Source organism: Balaenoptera ricei, chromosome 7 (genome assembly GCF_028023285.1).
Source record: "Balaenoptera ricei isolate mBalRic1 chromosome 7, mBalRic1.hap2, whole genome shotgun sequence".
NCBI lineage: Eukaryota > Metazoa > Chordata > Mammalia > Artiodactyla > Balaenopteridae > Balaenoptera > Balaenoptera ricei.
The window spans coordinates 66,848,503-66,867,070 of record NC_082645.1 but is presented as its reverse complement, the minus strand read 5'-3'; the positions used below and the strand labels follow the sequence as shown (position 1 = coordinate 66,867,070).

Below are 18,568 nucleotides of genomic sequence, written 5' to 3'. Positions count from 1 at the left end.
TTGCTGTGATTTATGTCATAGAGTGTTCTGCCTATGTTTTCCTCTAAGAGTTTGATAGTGTCTGGCTTTACGCTTAGGTCTTTAATCCATTTTGAGTTTATTTTTGTGTATGGTGTCAGGAAGTGTTCTAATTTCATACTTTTACATGTACCTGTCCAATTTTCCCAGCACCACTTATTGAAGAGGCTGTCTTTTCTCCACTGTATATGCTTGCCTCCTTTATCAAAGATAAGGTGACCATATGTGTGTGCGTTTATCTCTGGGCTTTCTATCCTGTTCCATTGATCTATATTTCTGTTTTTGTGCCAGTACCAAACTGTCTTGATTACTGAAGCTTTGTAATATAGTCTGAAGTCAGGGAGCCTGATTCCTCCAGCTCCATTTTTCGTTCTCAAGATTGCTTTGGCTATTCGGGGTCTTTTGTGTCTCCATACAAATTGTGAAATTTTTTGTTCTAGTTCTGTGAAAAATGCCATTGGTAGTTTGATAGGGATTGCATTGAATCTGTAGATTGCTTTGGGTAGTAGAGTCATTTTCACAAAGTTGATTCTTCCAATCCAAGAACATGGTATATCTCTCCATCTATTTGTATCATCTTTAATTTCTTTCATCAGTGTCCTATAATTTTCTGCATACAGGTCTTTTGTCTCCTTAGGTAGGTTTATTCCTAGATATTTTATTCTTTTTGTTGCAGTGGTAAACGGGAGTGTTTTCTTAATTTCACTTTCAGATTTTTCATCATTAGTATATAGGAATGCAAGAGATTTCTGTGCATTAATTTTGTATCCTGCTACTTTACCAAATTCATTGATTAGCTCTAGTAGTTTTCTGGTAGCATCTTTAGGATTCTCTATGTATAGTATCATGTCATCTGCAAACAGTGACAGCTTTACTTCTTCTTTTCCTATTTGGATTCCTTTTATTTCTTTGTCTTCTCTGATTGCTGTGGCTAACACTTCCAAAACTATGTTGAATAATAGTGGTGAGAGTGGGCAACCTTGTCTTGTTCCTGATCTTAGTGGAAATGGTTTCAGTTTTTCACCATTGAGGACAATGTTGGCTGTGGGTTTGTCATATATGGCCTTTATTATGTTGAGGAAAGTTCCCTCTATGCCTACTTTCTGCAGGGCTTTTATCATAAATGGGTGTTGAATTTTGTCGAAAGCTTTCTCTGCATCTATTGAGATGATCATATGGTTTTTCTCCTTCAATTTGTTAATATGATGTACCACGTTGATTGATTTGCGTATATTGAAGAATCCTTGCATTCCTGGAATAAACCCCACTTGATCATGGTGTATAATCCTTTTAATGTGCTGTTGGATTCTGTTTGCTAGTACTTTGTTGAGGATTTTTGCATCTATGTTCATCAGTGATATTGGCCTGTAGTTTTCTTTCTTTGTGACATCTTTGTCTGGTTTTGGTATCAGGGTGATGGTGGCCTCGTAGAATGAGTTGGGGAGTGTTCCTCCCTCTACAATATTTTGGAAGAGTTTGAGAAGGATAGGTGTTAGCTCTTCTCTAAATGTTTGATAGAATTCGCCAGTGAAGCCATCTGGTCCTGGGCTTTTGTTTGTTGGAAGATTTTTAATCACAGTTTCAATTTCAGTGCTTGTGATTGGTCTGTTCATATTTTCTATTTCTTCCTGGTTCAGTCTCGGCAGGTTGTGCATTTCTAAGAATCTGTCCATTTCTTCCAGGTTGTCCATTTTATTGGCATAGAGTTGCTTGTAGTAATCTCTCATGATCGTTTGTATTTCTGCAGTGTCAGTGGTTACTTCTCCTTTTTCATTTCTAATTCTATTGATTTGAGTCTTCTCCCTTTTTCTCTTGATGAGTCTGGCTAATGGTTTATCAATTTTGTTTATCTTCTCGAAGAACCAGCTTTTAGTTTCATTGATTTTTGCTATTGTTTCCTTCATTTCTTTTTCATTTATTTCTGATCTGATCTTTATGATTTCTTTCCTTCTGCTAGCTTTGGGGTTTTTTTGCTCTTCTTTCTCTAATTGCTTTAGGTGCAAGCTTAGGTTGTTTATTCGACATGTTTCCTGTTTCTTGAGGTAGGCTTGTATTGCTATAAACTTCCCTCTTAGAACTGCTTTTGCTGCATCCCATAGGTTATGGGTCGTCGTATCTCCATTGTCATTTGTTTCTAGGTATTTTTTGATTTCCCCTTTGATTTCTTCAGTGATCACTTCGTTATTAAGTAGTGTATTGTGTAGCCTCCATGTGTTTGTATTTTTTACAGATCTTTTCCTGTAATTGATATCTAGTCTCATAGCGTTGTGGTTGGAAAAGATACTTGATACGATCTCAATTTCCTTAAATTTACCAAGGCTTGATTTGTGACCCAAGATATGATCTATCCTGGAGAATGTTCCATGAGCACTTGAGAAAAATGTGTATTCTGTTGTTTTGGGGTGGAATGTCCTATAAATATCAATTAAGTCCATCTTATTTAATGTATCATTTAAAGCTTGTGTTTCCTTATTCATTTTCATTTTGGATGATCTGTCCATTAGTGAAAGTGGGGTGTTAAAGTCCCCTACTATGATTGTGTTACTGTCGATTTCCCCTTTTATGGCTGTTAGTATTTGCCTTATGTATTGAGGTGCTCCTATGTTGGGTGCATAAACATTTACAATTGTTATACTTTCCTCTTGGATCGATCCCTTGATCATTATATAGTGTCCTTCTTTGTCTCTTGTAATAGTCTTTATTTTAAAGTCTATTTTGGCTGATATGAGAATTGCTACTCCAGCTTTCTTTTGATTTCCATTTGCATGGAATATCTTTTTCCATCCCCTCACTTTCAGTCTGTATGTGTCTCTAGGTCTGAAGTGGGTCTCTTGTAGACAGCATATATATGGGTCTTGTTTTTGTATCCATTCAGCCAGTCTGTGTCTTTTGGTGGGAGCATTTAATCCATTTACATTTAAGGTAATTATCGATATGTATGTTCCTATTCCCATTTTCTTAAATATTTTGGGTTTTTTATTGTAGGTGTTTTCCTTCTCTTGTGTTTCTTGGCTAGAGAAGTTCCTTTAGCATTTGTTGTAAAGCTGGTTTGGTGGTGCTGAACTCTCTCAGCTTTTGCTTGTCTGTAAAGGTTTTAATTTCTCCATCAAATCTGAATGAGATCCTTGCTGGGTAGAGTAACCTTGGTTGTAGGTTTTTCTCCTTCATCACTTTAAGTATATCCTGCCACTCCCTTCTGGCTTGCAGAGTTTCTGCTGAAAGATCAGCTGTTAACCTTACGGGGATTCCCTTGTGTGTTATTTGTTGTTTTTCCCTTGCTGCTTTTAATATGTTTTCTTTATATTTAATTTTTGACAGTTTGATTAATATGTGTCTTGGCGTATTTCTCCTTGTATTTATCCTGTATGGGACTCTCTGTGCTTCCAGGACTTGATTAACTATTTCCTGTCCCATATTAGGGAAGATTTCAACTATAATCTCTTCAAATATTTTCTCAGTCCCTTTCTTTTTCTCTTCTTCTTCTGGGACCCCTATAATTCGAATGTTGGTGTGTTTAATGTTGTCCCAGAGGTCTCTGAGACTGTCCTCAGTTCTTTTCATTCTTTTTTCTTTCTCCTGCTCTGCAGTAGTTATTTCCACCATTTTATCTTCCAGGTCACTTATCCGTTCTTCTGCCTCAGTTATTCTGCTATTGATCCCATCTAGAGTATTTTTAATTTCATTTATTGTGTTTTTCATCATTGCTTGGTTCCTCTTTAGTTCTTCTACGTCCTTGTTAAATGTTTCTTGCATTTTGTCTATTCTATTTCCAAGATTTTGGATCATCCTTACTATCATTATCCTGAATTCTTTTTCAGGTAGGCTACCTATTTCCTCTTCATTTGTTAGGTCTGGTGTTTTTTGACCCTGCTCCTTCATCTGCTGTGTGTTTTTCTGTCGTCTCATTTTCTGTCGTCTCTTATCTTACTGTGTTTGGGGTCTCCTTTTCACTGGCTGCAGGTTTGTAGTTCCCGTTGTTTTTGGTATCTGTCCCCAGTGTGTAAGGTTGGTTCAGTGGGTTGTGTAGGCTTCCTGGTGGAGGGAACTAGTGCCTGTGTTCTGGTGGATGAGGCTGGATCTTGTCTTTCTGGTGGGCAGGTCCACGTCTGGTGGTGTGTTTTGGGGTGTCTGTGGCCTTATTATGATTTTAGGCAGCCTCTCTGCTAATGGATGGGGCTGTGTTCCTGTCTTGCTAGTTGTTTGGCATAGGGTGTCCAGCACTGTAGCTTGCTGGTCGTTGAGTGAAGCTGGGTTTTGATGTTGAGATGGAGATCTCTGAGAGATTTTTGCCGTTTGGTATTACGTAGAGCTGGAGGTCTCTTGTGGACCAGTGTCCTGAAGTTGGCTCTCCCACCTCAGAGGCACAGCCCTGATGCCTGGCTGGAGCACCAAGAGTCTTTCATCCACATGGCTCAGAATAAAAGGGAGAAAAAAATAGAAAGAAAGAAAGAGGATAAAATAAAATAAATGTATTATAATAAAAATAAGAAAAAAATTATTAAGAGTAAATGTATTCAGAAAAAAAATTTTTTTTAATTTTAAAAAATAGATTTATTAATTTTTTATAATAAAGAATAAGAAAAAAATTATTAAGAAAAAAATTTATTAAGAAGAAAAAAAATTTAATTTTTAAAATAAAAAATATGAAAAAACTTATTAAAAAAATTTTTTTTAATGTCTAAAAAATAGAAAATAAGGGAAAAATTATTAAGAAAACATTTATTAGGAAAAAAAATTTTTTTAAGTTAAAAAACAAACAAACAAACAAAGAAAACGGACCTAACCCTAGGACTAATGGTGAAAGCAAAGCTATACAGACAAAATCTCACCCAGAAGCATACACATATACACTCACAAAAAAAGGAAAAGGGGAAAAATTAATATATCCTGCTCCCAAAGTCCACCTCTTGAATTTGGGATGATTCGTTGTCGCTTCAGGTATTCAACAGATGCAAGCACATCAAGTTGTTTGTGGAGCTTTAATCCGCTGCTCCTGAGGCTGCTGGGAGAGATTTCCCTTTCTCTTCTTTGTTCGAACAGCTCCAGGGGCTCAGCTTTGGATTTGGACCCACCTCTGTGTGTAGGTCGCCTGAGGGCGTCTGTTCCCCGCCCAGACAGAACGGGGTTAAAGGAGCAGCTGCTTCGGGGGCTCTGGCTCACTCAGGTGGGGGGGAGGGAGCGGTACGGAGGAGGCGGGGCGAGCCTGCGGCGGCAGAGGCGTCGTGACGTTGCAGCAGCCTGAGGCGCGCCGTGCGTTCTCCCGGGGAAGTTGTCCCTGGATCACGGGACCTTGGCAGTGGCGAGCTGCACCGGCTCCCGGGAGGGGCGGTGTGGAGAGTGACCTGTGCTCGCACACAGGCTTCTTGGTGGCGGCAGCAGCAGCCTTAGCGTCTCCTGCCCGTCTCTGGGGTCCGTGCTGTTAGCCGCGGCTCGCACCCGTCTCTGGAGCTCGTTTAGGCGGCGCTCTGAATCCCCTCTCCTTGCGCGCCGCGAAACAAAGAGGCAAGAAAAAGTCTCTTGCCTCTTCGGCAGCTGCAGACTTTTCCCTGGACTCCCTCCCGGCTAGCACCGAAGCCCGAGCCTCAGCTCCCAGCCCCGCCCACCCCGGCGGGGGAGCAGACAAGCCTCTCGGGCCGGTGAGTGCTGCTCGGCGCCGATCCTCCGTGCGGGAATGTCTCCGCTTTGCCCTCCGCACCCCTGTGGCTGCGCTCTCCTCCGTGGCTCCGAAGCTTCCCCCCTCTGCCACCCGCAGTCTCCGCCCGCAAAGGGGCTTCCTGGTGTGTGGAAACCTTTCCTCCTTCACGGCTCCCTCCCACTGGTGCAGGTCCCGTCCCTATTCTTTTGTCTCTGTTGTTTCTTTTTTCTTTTGCCCTACCCAAGTACGTGGGGATTTTCTTGCCTTTTGGGAGGTCTGACGTCTTCTGCCAGCATTCAGTGGGTGTTCTGTAGGAGCAGTTCCACGTGTAGATGTATTTCTACTGTATCTGTGGGAAGGAAGATGATCTCCGCGTCTTACTCTTCCGCCATCTTACCCCCTTACCATACTTATTCTTGTGTCCATTGATCAAACTATTTTTCTCTTACACAATTACTAGAACAGGTTCTATGAAGTCCATAAAATAATATGTACAGTTTCTATTTTCAGCATCTACCAACTGCGATTTGAAATGCTACCATTTTGTGTGTATGTACGTGTATTTGTGTGTTTGTAGAAACAGCATGTATTTAATACACTTCATAATGCAGTATATATAAAATTACGTAAAATAGCAGTTTATGTATTGTTAAAGGAAAGAACTATATTTTATTCTTTGTTTATATTCCCCAAGACATCTATCCTAACATGGTCCCAGGTACACAGTATTTAGTTGTCTTGTGAAATAAATGAATGGAAATGATAGCGGTAAAGTGCACTAAAATTGTATTATTTTATACAATATAATGCAACAAATGTAACTTAATAATAGGACATTTTGCACTGGGGAGCAAGCCAGGATGGAGTCAGACTGTGATTTTTAAAATTTGGTGATAAATTTCTGATGCTTTAACAAGCAGCATCTGCTCACTGCTCAGTCTCAGCTGAGATGGGTACCAGAAAATTTGCTAACAAGACTCCTGTGTGAGAGATAAGCATTATTTTATGAAACTAGATCTGTCTTCAGTTCTTTTGCAAGAAATTTGAATTTCCCTTCAAATAAATGGAATGTTAATATGTTTGATTTACTTCAACTCTTGTTATTTTCTTTCTTCTCTATTTACTGTTTTTCACCCTCATGCAATAGAAAGTAAAAAACTACCTCTTTTCCTTTGTTGAAATGTTTATAAATCATTAATAGTGAAACATTGAGAGGTGAAACTGGGGTCAGGAAGGAGAGAATACTGCACAATAACAGCTATTAACTTTGTGCAGAGTAACAGGTCTTAATTTCAGTTCTAAGTGTAGGCAGATGCACAAACAACCATAGACTATGAGATTTCCCTTCCTTTCTTGTGCGTATTTGCCCACATTGCCAGTGAGACTAAATTGTGGGAGAGAAATGTTTTTATACTTAAATGAATAAAAATAGGTAAAAATGAGTTAGAGATTGGAAAACACTGATGACCATATTTTGGGTATATTTTCAGGTATTGTTAAGGGAAATGGCAAGTGACCTGAATTCAGGGCAACCAGACCCTCCATCAATCACGTATCCCAATTGACCTGCCCCTTTCTACTATCGTCCCCTGTCCCTTTTTAGCCTCTTTTCTGTGTCTCTTTCTTTTTTTACCTATGTCTCGATACTCAAACCTGGAATGTAGCATTGACTCCTTTATGATTTGAAAATAATGACAGGTTGCTGATACATTCAACACATGTAAATGTCCTCTGAGTCTTACCAGAGATTCCAAAGGGGAGGATGTGTAAAATAAACTGAAGCGTGCTCTCTTGCAGGAATGGAATTCCGCAGTGCAGAAGCTGAAGACAGAGGCACTGGGGATTCTGCTTTCCAAGGAGGATGTGGAGAAAGAACACCTACAGCTCTCTAACCAGAAACTGACTTGGCTTCAAGAGGAATTTGGTCGGCTCATGGTGGAAAGGAAAACCTGGTTAAAAAAGGCAAATGACTTTTTTAACAGCGCAAACAAGGTCAGTGTGAGGTGAAGCTGGTGATTTTAGGTCATCGGGGCAAACCAGTCAGAGACCCATGACTTCAACAGGCTGGAGCACGTCACAGAAATCTCGACTCCACTTAGAGTTTCAAAATTGATAGCAGCAAAAAGGAGCTTTTAAAATATATTCCTACTCTGGCCATTATTTTGTACTCAAAACTAAGAGATTCTGTGCTTTGACGTGTAAAAGGTCACTGAAAAAAAAAACAAAAAACAGGAGAATTTTATCTTAGAGCTCCCATTGTTCTGTTTGAGGTGGACATTTGTGCCAACATGGTAGTGTTTCTCCTGGAGGAATTGAATTATCATAAAATATATCAAGGTTATATTGATATAACCTTGATATATTTGACAAATAATTTGAAAAAAAAAACCCTTGAAAAAACCAAAAAAACCCTTGAAACTTTTACCAAAAAAATCTTTCTCTTTTTAAAAATCCTCTTTCATTTATTAGGTAAAGATACATAAATATTGCAGGTTTTTGGCATGCAAACCATAGGGCTCTGGTTGACTGCCCTGCCTTGGTTTGCCTTTTTTTTTTTTAATTGGAGTATAGTTGATTTACAATGTTGTGTTAGTTTCAGGTGTACAGCAGAGTGATTCAGTTATACATACATATATATCTTTTTTTTCAGATTATTTTCCCTTATATGTTATTAAAAATATTGAGTATAATTACCTGTGCTATACAGTAGGTTCTTGTTGGTTATCTGTTTTATATATAGTAGTGGGTATATGTTACTCCCAAACTCCTAATTTATCTCTCCCCACACACTTTGTAAATCAGCCAAAGGGAGATCTTGCTTTGGACTGTTTCCAGGCCTTCTTGAGTGGGCGAAGTGCTCTATTTTCATTTAAGATTGATTGTAGCACGTGGCTCTTACTGCATGGTAATGTTCATGTGTTCATATCACTTGAGTATCTGAGGATGGCGATAATGTTTGAAAAAATTTCTGCCTTTCCCAATCGAACATACACCTTCAAACTGCCTTATTGGAATTAATACCTTAAATTTCACTGACGTAAAACTGGGCACTGTGACAGAAAATTAATGGGGAACCCACAGAGGGTAGGTATATTGTGATTTAAAGTCATAACATCAGTAATATGAATACAGTGTCCTGGTAGGTATCAAAATTGTTACTTAATTTTGAATTTTTTACTAATAGGAAACTTGGAAAACATGAACAGTAAAGTTCCAAAAGAGAGGTGCTAGAATTATGGTAGAAAAAAAAACATGTCAAAGAAATATTTGTCAAATTATGGTTGTTTGGGATTTCTTTGTTTTAAGAGAAGAAACACATAATTTCTGGAGCCGTTGAGCTAAGTAAATGGTAAGTGCTGGTTAAATTTCTCTTCAATAGTCCTGTTTTTGAAAAAGAGATTTTTAAACTTACATTACACTCTCATTCTACAAAATGAGTGGGTCATCTTCCAGTTAGTTAATGCTGTTTCTAAGGAAAACAGTTATAGAACATGTTGCTATGGTAAAATGCTTCTAGCATAAGCTCTATACTTTATAGTCCTGCAAAATGGAGAATTTTTCTCTCTCTCTCTCATTCTCACTCCCTCACTCTTGCTTTCTCTGCTGTCATTGTCTGGTAGCTTGCCAGGGAAATTTTTCTTCTTACATTATTCTTGGGCCTTGAGGGAGGAAAAATGATATCTCTTGCAATAGTAATTTTTAAAAAATTGAAGAACGGAGTGGTACTTTTTCAAGCTTATACAGTAATTAAGGTCAAATCCTAACAAATCCTGTTTCTTAACCCTAAAGACTTGACTTCTAGATCCCGTTTCATCATTTGAATGCCCATGGCATTCAAATTATAATTAGTTCAGTTGGGACTTATCCATACTATAGAATTCTTTATAACCAAGTAGTACTTAGAAAGGTTTAGAATTTATTTTCCCTTTTCAAAGCATCAGGGAAATAATTTCCAACTCCAAATCTAAGAATTCAGTTTGAAAGATGATGGCTACTTTTACCTCAGCAAAAATGGAAGCTGGAGTTTGGAAAGTAGATGTTTAAATCATGACTCTTGAAATGAGTTATTTACCATATTATTAAGAGGCAATAAATGATGAAATAATATAGTAAATAAATCCGTTTAAATTAAAGAAGGAAATTCTTCTCAAGGCTTGTAAATGGCATTTTTCTTTTTGATTTATATTGTAGAATCTCCAAATTTTATAAAATTACCATTTTACCCCATTCTGGGCATAACACTCATAAATAACCTTAGTTAAAATAAAGCACTGGAGGGCCTTCCCTGGTGGCGCAGTGGTTAAGAATCCGCCTGCCAATGCAGGGCACACGGGTTTGAGCCCTGGTCTGGGAAGATCCCACATGCCACGGAGCAACTAAGCCCGTGCGCCAAAGCTACAGAGCCTGCGCTCTAGAGCCCATGAGCCACAACTACTGAGCCCACGAGCCTCAACTACTGAAGCCCACGCACCTAGAGCCCGTGCTCCGCAACAAGAGAAGCCACCACAATGAGCAGCCCGCACACTGCAATGAAGAGTAGCCCCCGCTCGCCGCAACTAGAGAAAGCCCGCGCACAGCAACAAAGACCCAACACAGCCAAAAATAAAAATAAATGAATCAATCAATAAAAAAATAATAATAATAAAGCACTGGATTTAAGGTATTAATATAAATTCAAAATCCCTTAAAATATTTTTTTCTAGTCTGAAAGTTTTGTTTTCACTAGTGAAGGAGTATTTTCAGTTTACATCTTCAATTTCTCTCCGAAGCACTGAACTTTCCTTTTGAGAATTCACTTTATTGTGCCTTGAGGGCGCTGGGTTTTTCTGATTGTGATCGTCTACATCCTTGATGAAGCCATGCTGCCAACAGCTGTGAGGGGTCTGAGACTTTTCACCCAACCTTCCAGCTAACATATTAACTTGCCACAGTTCATGGATGCTCACAGAAGACATGTGACTTCTGACTCAGTTTTGAAAGACTTTATTACTCAAAGCAAAAGAGGTAACCAGAGTGTCACATGTCACATCAGTTCCCCAAGTCCCAGTTCCCCAGGGGGCGATGCAGATGGACCCCAATGGATGAGGGCACCGCTGCAGGGAAAGAATCCTAAACTTGGGGAATTGGCTGTTTTATAGCAAACAGTAAGCAAGCCTGCTCTTTGTCTCAGAGGAAGATGTTCCTTCAACCCTCAAGGTTGCAAATCCAACACTGAGAATGGCCCAGATAAAGAGGGGTCAGAGTCAGGCATTCTTGACACACCAGTAAGATGGGTAGGAGCAATGGAGACTCGCCCCACACATGCAAATAGGGATGTTAGCACTGTGAAAAAAAAAGAGAGCATCAGGGCTTTAAAAAAAGAACCGTACCTCGAAAACCAATTTCACTCTTGATAAATGGAATCATTTTTTAGCAAACAACATCTTGTTCCAAATTTGTTAAAGCTAAGTCAATATTCTTCAATTTCTGTGTCAAATACCAGTGTGAAAAAATGTTAGTGCCATGGGTAATATATGAATTAGTGAATGTAACAGCTTGAGTGTTTTTGCTCAGTAAAATGCAAAACATATGATTTTTAAGATAACCTTTAACTTTTTAAAATTTTGTTAAAATAAAAAGAAATGAATGTCATAATCTCATCTGCAGAATGGACTACTGTTAGTAAGCCTTCCATATCATATTTATTTCTTTTTCATCCAGATTTTTATCATGTGTTTCTGGTATTTTCTGTTGCAATCATCTGGAAACCCTCCTCTTTTCCCCTTCTTTCCTTTTATTGTCACCTGTCTCTCTCTCTCTACCAATTCTATCAATATCTAAGGATATTGTTATTTACTAGAAAAAAGTCACAATAATTTTTTAAATTGAAGTTACTAAATAAGTAGTGTGGCAAATTTATGAGAATAATTACTCTTTTGCTTTATGGATTCATTTATTTAATAAATATTTATTGAGCAACTACTATGTGTCAGGCACTGTTCTAAATGCTGGGGATATAGCAGAGAACAAAACATACCAAAAAAATCGATAAGCCAATGTAATTCCAATATGTGAAATTCAATAAAATATAATTATCACCTAATTGTCCACATTGGCAAGAGTGCCCACTGCCTTTACTCTGTAGTTTCAGGAGTGAAATTGATTACCTTTTAATCCTGCTAGGGGTTAATGATTACCCAAGGCTCAAGAGTCTGTTTCTTACCTAGAGAATGTCTAGTCTTTGGCTTGAGGTGTGACAGTTTGTACCTGGAATGAGCAATAGGTGGCGATGTTAGCACACAGGACCTCAGGAGTAGTGTTGCTACTGATGCTTTTCTTTTTCTTTTTTTAAAATTGAAGTATAGTTGATTTACAACATTATATTATTTTCAGGTGTACAACATAGTGATTCCACGTTTTTGTAGATTATACTACATTTAAAGTTATTACAAAACAATGGCTATATTTCCCTGTGCTGTACAATATATCCTTGTTGCTTATCTGTTTTATACATAGTAGTTTGTATCTCTTAATTTCATATTCCTATCTTGCCAGTCCCCCTCCATCTCCCCACTGGTAACCATTGGTTTTTTTCTCTGTATCTGTGAGTCTGCTTCTGTTTTGTTATATACATTCCTTTGCTTAATATTTTAGATTCCATATATAAGTGATAACATAGAGTATTTGTCTGTCTCTCTCTGACTTATTTCACTAAGTATAGTACTCTCTACGTCCATCTACATTGATGTAAATGGCAGACTTTCATTCTTTTTATGGCTGAGTAGTATTCCATTATATATACATACCACATCTTCTTGATCCATTCATCTGTTGATGGACACTTAAGTTGCTTCCGTATCTTGGATATTGTAAATAATGCTGCTATGAACATTAGGCTGTGTGAATTTTTTCAAAACAGTGTTTTATTTTCTTTGGATATATACCCAGGAGTGGGACTGCTGGATCATGCGGTAGTTCTATTTTTAGTTTTTTCAGGAACCTCCATACTGTTTTCCATAGTGGCTGCACCAGTTTACGTTCCCACCAACAGTGCACAAGAGTTCCCTTTTCTCCACATCCTCACCAACTTTTGTTATTTGTGGCCTTTTTGATGATGGCCATTCGAACAGGTGTGAGGTGATATCTCATTGTAGTTTTGATTTGCATTTCTCTGATGATTAGTGATGTTGAGCATCTTTTCATGTGCCTGTTGGCCATCTGTATGTCTTCTTTGGAAAAATGTATATTCAGGTCTTCTGCCCATTTATTATCAGATTATTTTGATGTTGAATTATATCAGCTGTTTATATATTTTGGATATTAACCTCGTATTGATCATATCATTTCCAAATATTTTCTCTCATTCAGTAAGTTGTCTTTTTCTATTGTTGATGGTTTCCTTTTCTGTGTAAAAGTTTTTAAGTTTAATTAGGTCCTAATTTGTTTATTTTTGCTTTTGTTTCCTTTGCCTTTGGAGACAGATCCAAAAAAATATTGCTATGATTTATGTCAAAGAGTGTTCTACCTATGTTCTCTTCCAGGAGTTTTATGGTTTCAGGTCATACATTTAGGTCTTGAATCCATTTTGATTTTGTTTTTGTATATGGTATGAGGAAATGTTCTAATCTCATTCTTTTGCGTGTAGCTGTTTAGTTTCCCCAGCACCACTTATTAAAGAGACTGTCTTTTATCCACTGTATATTCTTGCCTCCATTGTTGTAGATTAATTGACCATCAGTGTGTGGGTTTATTTCTGGGCTCGCTATTATGTTCCATTGATCTATGTATCTGTTCTTGTGCTAGTATCATGCTGTTTTGATTACGCAGCTTTGTAACATGTAGTCCGAAGTCAGGGAGCATGATATTTCCAGCTTTGTTCTTTTTTCTCAAGATTGCTTTGGCAATTCAGGGTCTTTTGTGGTTTCATATAAATTTTAGGATTATTTGTTCTAGTTCTATGAAAAATGTCGTGAGTATTGATTGCATTAAATCTGTAGATTGCTTTGGGTAGTATAGACATTTTAATAATATTAATTCCTCCAATCCAAGCAAATAGAATGTCTTTCCATTTCTTTGTAACATCTTCAATTTCCTTTATCAGTGTTTCATAGTTTTCAGAGTATAGGTCTTTCACCTCCTTGGTTAAGTTTATTCCGAGGTATTTTATTCTTTTTGATGTGATTTTAAATGAGATTGTTTTCTTGCTTTCTCTTTCTGATAGTTCATTATTAGTGTACAGAAAAGCAACAGATTTATCTATGTTAATTTTGTATCTGGAATGTTGCTGATGCTTTTCATAAACCAGATTCAAGTGGAGATTGAGCCATGTAACTCAAAGAACCCGAGATACTCCCTTTTCATTTTAGAGTTATCTGCTGCATTCGATGAACCTATCTGCTAAATCACTTAGCCACAAATACAAGTACAGGTTGATTGTCAACACTGGATGATAGCTGATTGGAGAAGAGTTTCTCTGGTTACCAGATGTTGCTAAGAGTTATGAGGACATGCATGAAATGCAAACATAACACCTGTTATCGTAACTCATCTTGATCCCCTCAAATTTTCATCTTTCATGATTATAGATGATCTCATTTATTATATTTCTAGCACGTTCACAAAAAAGAAGCTCTGGTTAATATGTATTGATCACCCAAAATCTATTTACCATTGTTTAGGGAATGTGGTTTGAATCAGAGATAAATATATATAATATATTTCGAGAGCAGAACAGTGTGAGCCTGTATTTATATGACAACGATGATTGAACCTAAAGCTGTAAAACATGACTGATGGGTCACGAACTTTCATTCCCATACTTTCTATTCCCAGCCATATGATTTCATTGGGGAAAGCAAGCAGGGGAGACCGAGGTCAGAACTACATGATCTGGTTCTTGGGTGATCGGCCTGAAAGCACAGGTGAAGCAAAAGTTGGGGCAGCCAGAGGAACATAATGGAAGCACTTTGAAATATAATAATTTTTATGGCTTCTACTGCTTCTGCCATCACTGCTGAAAAGTTGATGTCTTTTAAAAAGATGATGTTGCTTTTTCAAGATATTTACAGTGATACAAAACAGTAATGCCTACAGCAACATTATTGTTTCAAACAAAAACAAAATAATTAAGCACTGAGTTTGGTACATTTTAAAAAATTTATATACACACTATTCTACCTTTTTCAAAATAGATACATTTTAGCCAAGATGTGAGAAATAATTAACTAAAATGGTCCAGTTGTACTACAGATTGAAAGAAGAAACCTGTCCAAGTAGAAGATCCAAAAAACATTATCCAGAAGGAATTTGTTGAAGTGACAGAAATGAATTCAAGAAATTAAGCTAATTGTCACTAGACATCAAGGAAAGTATAATTACTTTCAGTTTCATAATTCTTAAGCAGCCTGTCTCCGATTTCTCACTTCCAGAACAACTTCCGTTTCTCTTAGAAAAGCAACTTGCTTTTATTCCCTCCCTTCTTCCACATTTGCCTTCAGCTAGTATGTTGTCATGCGTCATACGGGTACTTGAGCTAAAGCAGTGAAAGATACAATCCTTGCCTTTAAGACCCCATCAGCCTTGTTTAGAGGAGAGACAAGGAAACAGAAGTGTTGTGTGCTGTGGGAAAAGCCATGATGGAGTAAGCCTAGAGCATTAGGGAACACAGAAGAGATCCTTAACCTGACCCAGGGAAGGTATCAAGCAAGGCTTCTCTTAGAGGAGGGACCAGTGAGCTAAATTTGGAAGGCTGGGCAAGAAGGGATTAGGGGAAGGCTACATGGTACAGTGTTGTTTGGGGAACCTCAGGTAATTTATTTTGCCAGGAGTGTAGGTTATAAGCTGGGAGTGATGAGAGGCAAAAAGTGGTAGAAGAGGCAAGGGGTCAGGAACGGTCTTGAATAGCATGCTAGGAAGTTTCTATCTTATGCTAAACCTGTCCTTAAATATGCAGAGATACTAAGGTCTTGCAAAAATTATCATGAGGCAAACCTCCTCCTGTAGACGCAGATGATATCTTAATTTAATCTACTCCTGTGCTCCCTCTGAGAATGATTTTAAAACTCGTGGTTTTCGAGCTCAGGGACAGGCTATTTATTTATTTATTTAACATCTTTATTGGAGTATAATTGCTTTACAATGTTGTGTTAGTTTCTGCTGTATAACAAAGTGAATCAGCTATATGTGTACATATATCCCCATATCTCCTCCCTCTTGCGTCTCCCTCCCACCCTCCCTATCCTGCCCCTCTAGGTGGTCACAAAGCACCAAGCTGATCTCCCTATGCTATGCAGCTGCTTCCCACTAGCTATCTGTTTTACATTTGGTAATGTATATATGTCAATGCCTCGCTCTCACTTCGAGGGACAGGCTATTTAAACCACAGTAAACATTTGATAAAGATGGCTAAAGTATTAACATACAATTATTAGATATCTATCTAAAATAGAAAAAATATCAAAATCAAGGAATACCTTTAACGTCTTACATTTCTCATGAAAGCCCACAACTCAGTCTACATTTAATAGTCTTATCATCAAGACACTCAGTTTTGTTGTCACTCACTCATGAATATCTTTCACAATAAAGCTATCAACTGAATTCTAAGGTATGAATGTATTAATTGGTTTCCCTTCTGTGCATAATTTCATACTGTTGCTCCCCTCCATTGGCAGTAAATATATTCTTCCTTGTATTACAGATATTTCTGGGTAGATTTACTTCCCTTTGCTAAATTAAAATTCCTTCAGGGTAAGTAACATGTCAATTTTACTTTGTGTTCACCAGAACACCTAGAAGAGTGTCTTCCAGGTAGTAGATGCTCAATAATTATTTGAATGAGTTAAAGCAGTGGAATATTAGAAACTGTGGAGTTTCAAGGCCAACTAACTACATTATACTGTTCATAAGAGATTATATTGATCCAAGGTAGTTGGGATTAGATCATTTTGAAAGAGAAGAGCTTAATTACTTTAATACACAGGAACACAAATTTCAAGTTCAATCTCTGTGTCATATCTGAGAAGGAGGGTAGTGCTGTAGAAAGAGACTTGTCATCACCCGTATCACCTCCTCTGAGAGGTCTTCAGGCAGCATTAATTGCTTTTTTCTTATTTTTCCCCTAGTATTTCTCTGTGCTCCTTAGAGAGAGATTGTCTTAATCATCTTTGTATGACACCTAGTGTTCAAAACATTTTGTTGAATGAATGAATAAATGATTGGCTATGTGACGAATCAATTTACATTTTGAGCTTGAGTTTACTCTTTTCTAAAATGGTCTAACACCTTGACGGGGTGACCTTGAGAGACCTGTGCTCAGAGCGGCAGATGACACGGATGAGGACCAGGGCTCAAGGTCCTCGCCAGCTCTGACGTGCTGGCATTCTTTGATTTTACTATACACACATACTTTTTTTTTTTTTTTTTAAAGGACAGTTTTTGGCAAGAGTTGTATTCTTATTTATTTATTTTAATATTTATTTTTGGCTGTGTTGGGTCTTCGTTTCTGTGCGAGGGCTTTCCCTAGTTGCGGCAAGCGGGGGCCACTCTTCATCGCAGTGTGCGGGCCTCTTCACTATCGCGGCCTTTCTTGTTGCGGAACACAGGCTCCAGACGCGCAGGCTCAGTAGTTGTGGCTCACGGGCCCAGTTGTTCCGCGGGATGTGGGATCTTCCCAGACCAGGGCGCGAACCCGTGTCCCCTGCATTAGCAGGCAGGTTCTCAACCACTGCGCCACCAGGGAAGCCCCACATACGTATTTTTTTCTGTGTGTTGCTTTAAGAACTAACCCTACTCGAGAGTATTTTCTTTAGCTAGTTTAAAAAAAAATATATTTAATAAACAAGTATGTGGCCAAATGAAGTGCTGAAGAGACAATCATCATATAGCTTTATAATTTTTTTTCCTGCTTCTGAGTGTCATCTGACAATGCCGATAGCCTTATTCTGTTGGGTTTCTGCTTTTGGGTATGGTTTGATTGCCTTGGTTTGTCAGGGGGAAGAGATATTCTTAGGCAGCTACCTCCATGTAAGTGAACTCCTGGAGAAAGCGAGTTTGCCTTTCAATCAACTGTATCACCCAACAGGAAAAAAAATAAAAATAAAAATAAATAAAATGGTCTAACAATTCTACTTCGGGGAACATTCAGTAATGAAAGTGATGAAAGTTCTTAAAATCAGTGATAAATGTACAGAATCTTTGCAGGGGAGAATTGGAGTGTAAATAAATAAATGGAATTGTGGAGTGTTAAGTGAATATATAGAAACATTTGCTAGGATGACACTTTTGTAACGTAATATAATGGATTTTGGAGCCAGGCTGCCTAGGTATGAATCTGGTCTCAGACATTTATTAGCTCTGTGACCTCGGGCAGTTACTTAACTTTCCTGTGCATCTGGCTTTCTAATCTGTAAAATAGAAATAACAATTATATGTGCCTCACAGAGTCCTTGCTTTATCTAAATGAGTTAATACATGACTAGTGCATGGAATGACCAAGCACTCCTATGTGCTAGCCATTATTTGTCATTATATATGCATTTAATACTGCAGTCGCCACTCTAACATGACCTCAGTGCTTTTGTTCATTTTCACACCTGCTCCACAGATTTCAATAAACATTTGTTGAATAAATGAAAAAAAAGTGCTTTGCACATTGCAAATGGACATATTCCATGTTAATATTCCCAAGATCATCCTAAAACCATTTAGGTCAATTTCGATAAAAGAAAACCAGAAATTATAAAGTGACTAGCTGACTAAAGTTCTACCTATGGGTCTAGTTTATATATCTCTAAGATGGACTCATCTCATAAAAAGTAAGAAATGGTCAATATATAAAGTTCCTCCAATTCCTTGTTAATCAGAGGCTTCAGATACACTCCACTTTCAATCCCAAATGCCTTCTGGTCCAGTGTTTTTTTTAGCTTTTCAAATTGT

At 37.9% G+C, this 18,568-nt stretch overlaps 1 protein-coding gene across 6 annotated transcripts in view; it reads left to right on the top strand.

Annotated features, from left to right (window-relative positions):
• Positions 1-18,568, top strand: part of CCDC141 (coiled-coil domain containing 141) — a 211,978-nt gene that overhangs the window by 105,224 nt on the left and 88,186 nt on the right. For all 6 annotated transcript variants that reach the window (XR_009504236.1, XM_059928228.1, XM_059928230.1 and 3 more), the window contains one exon: positions 7,451-7,645. Coding sequence is in view for 5 of the 6 variants with exons in the window: in XM_059928228.1 (XP_059784211.1) it covers positions 7,451-7,645 (195 nt within the window). In the remaining variant the exon portion in view is untranslated. The remainder of the gene's footprint in view (positions 1-7,450; positions 7,646-18,568) is intronic.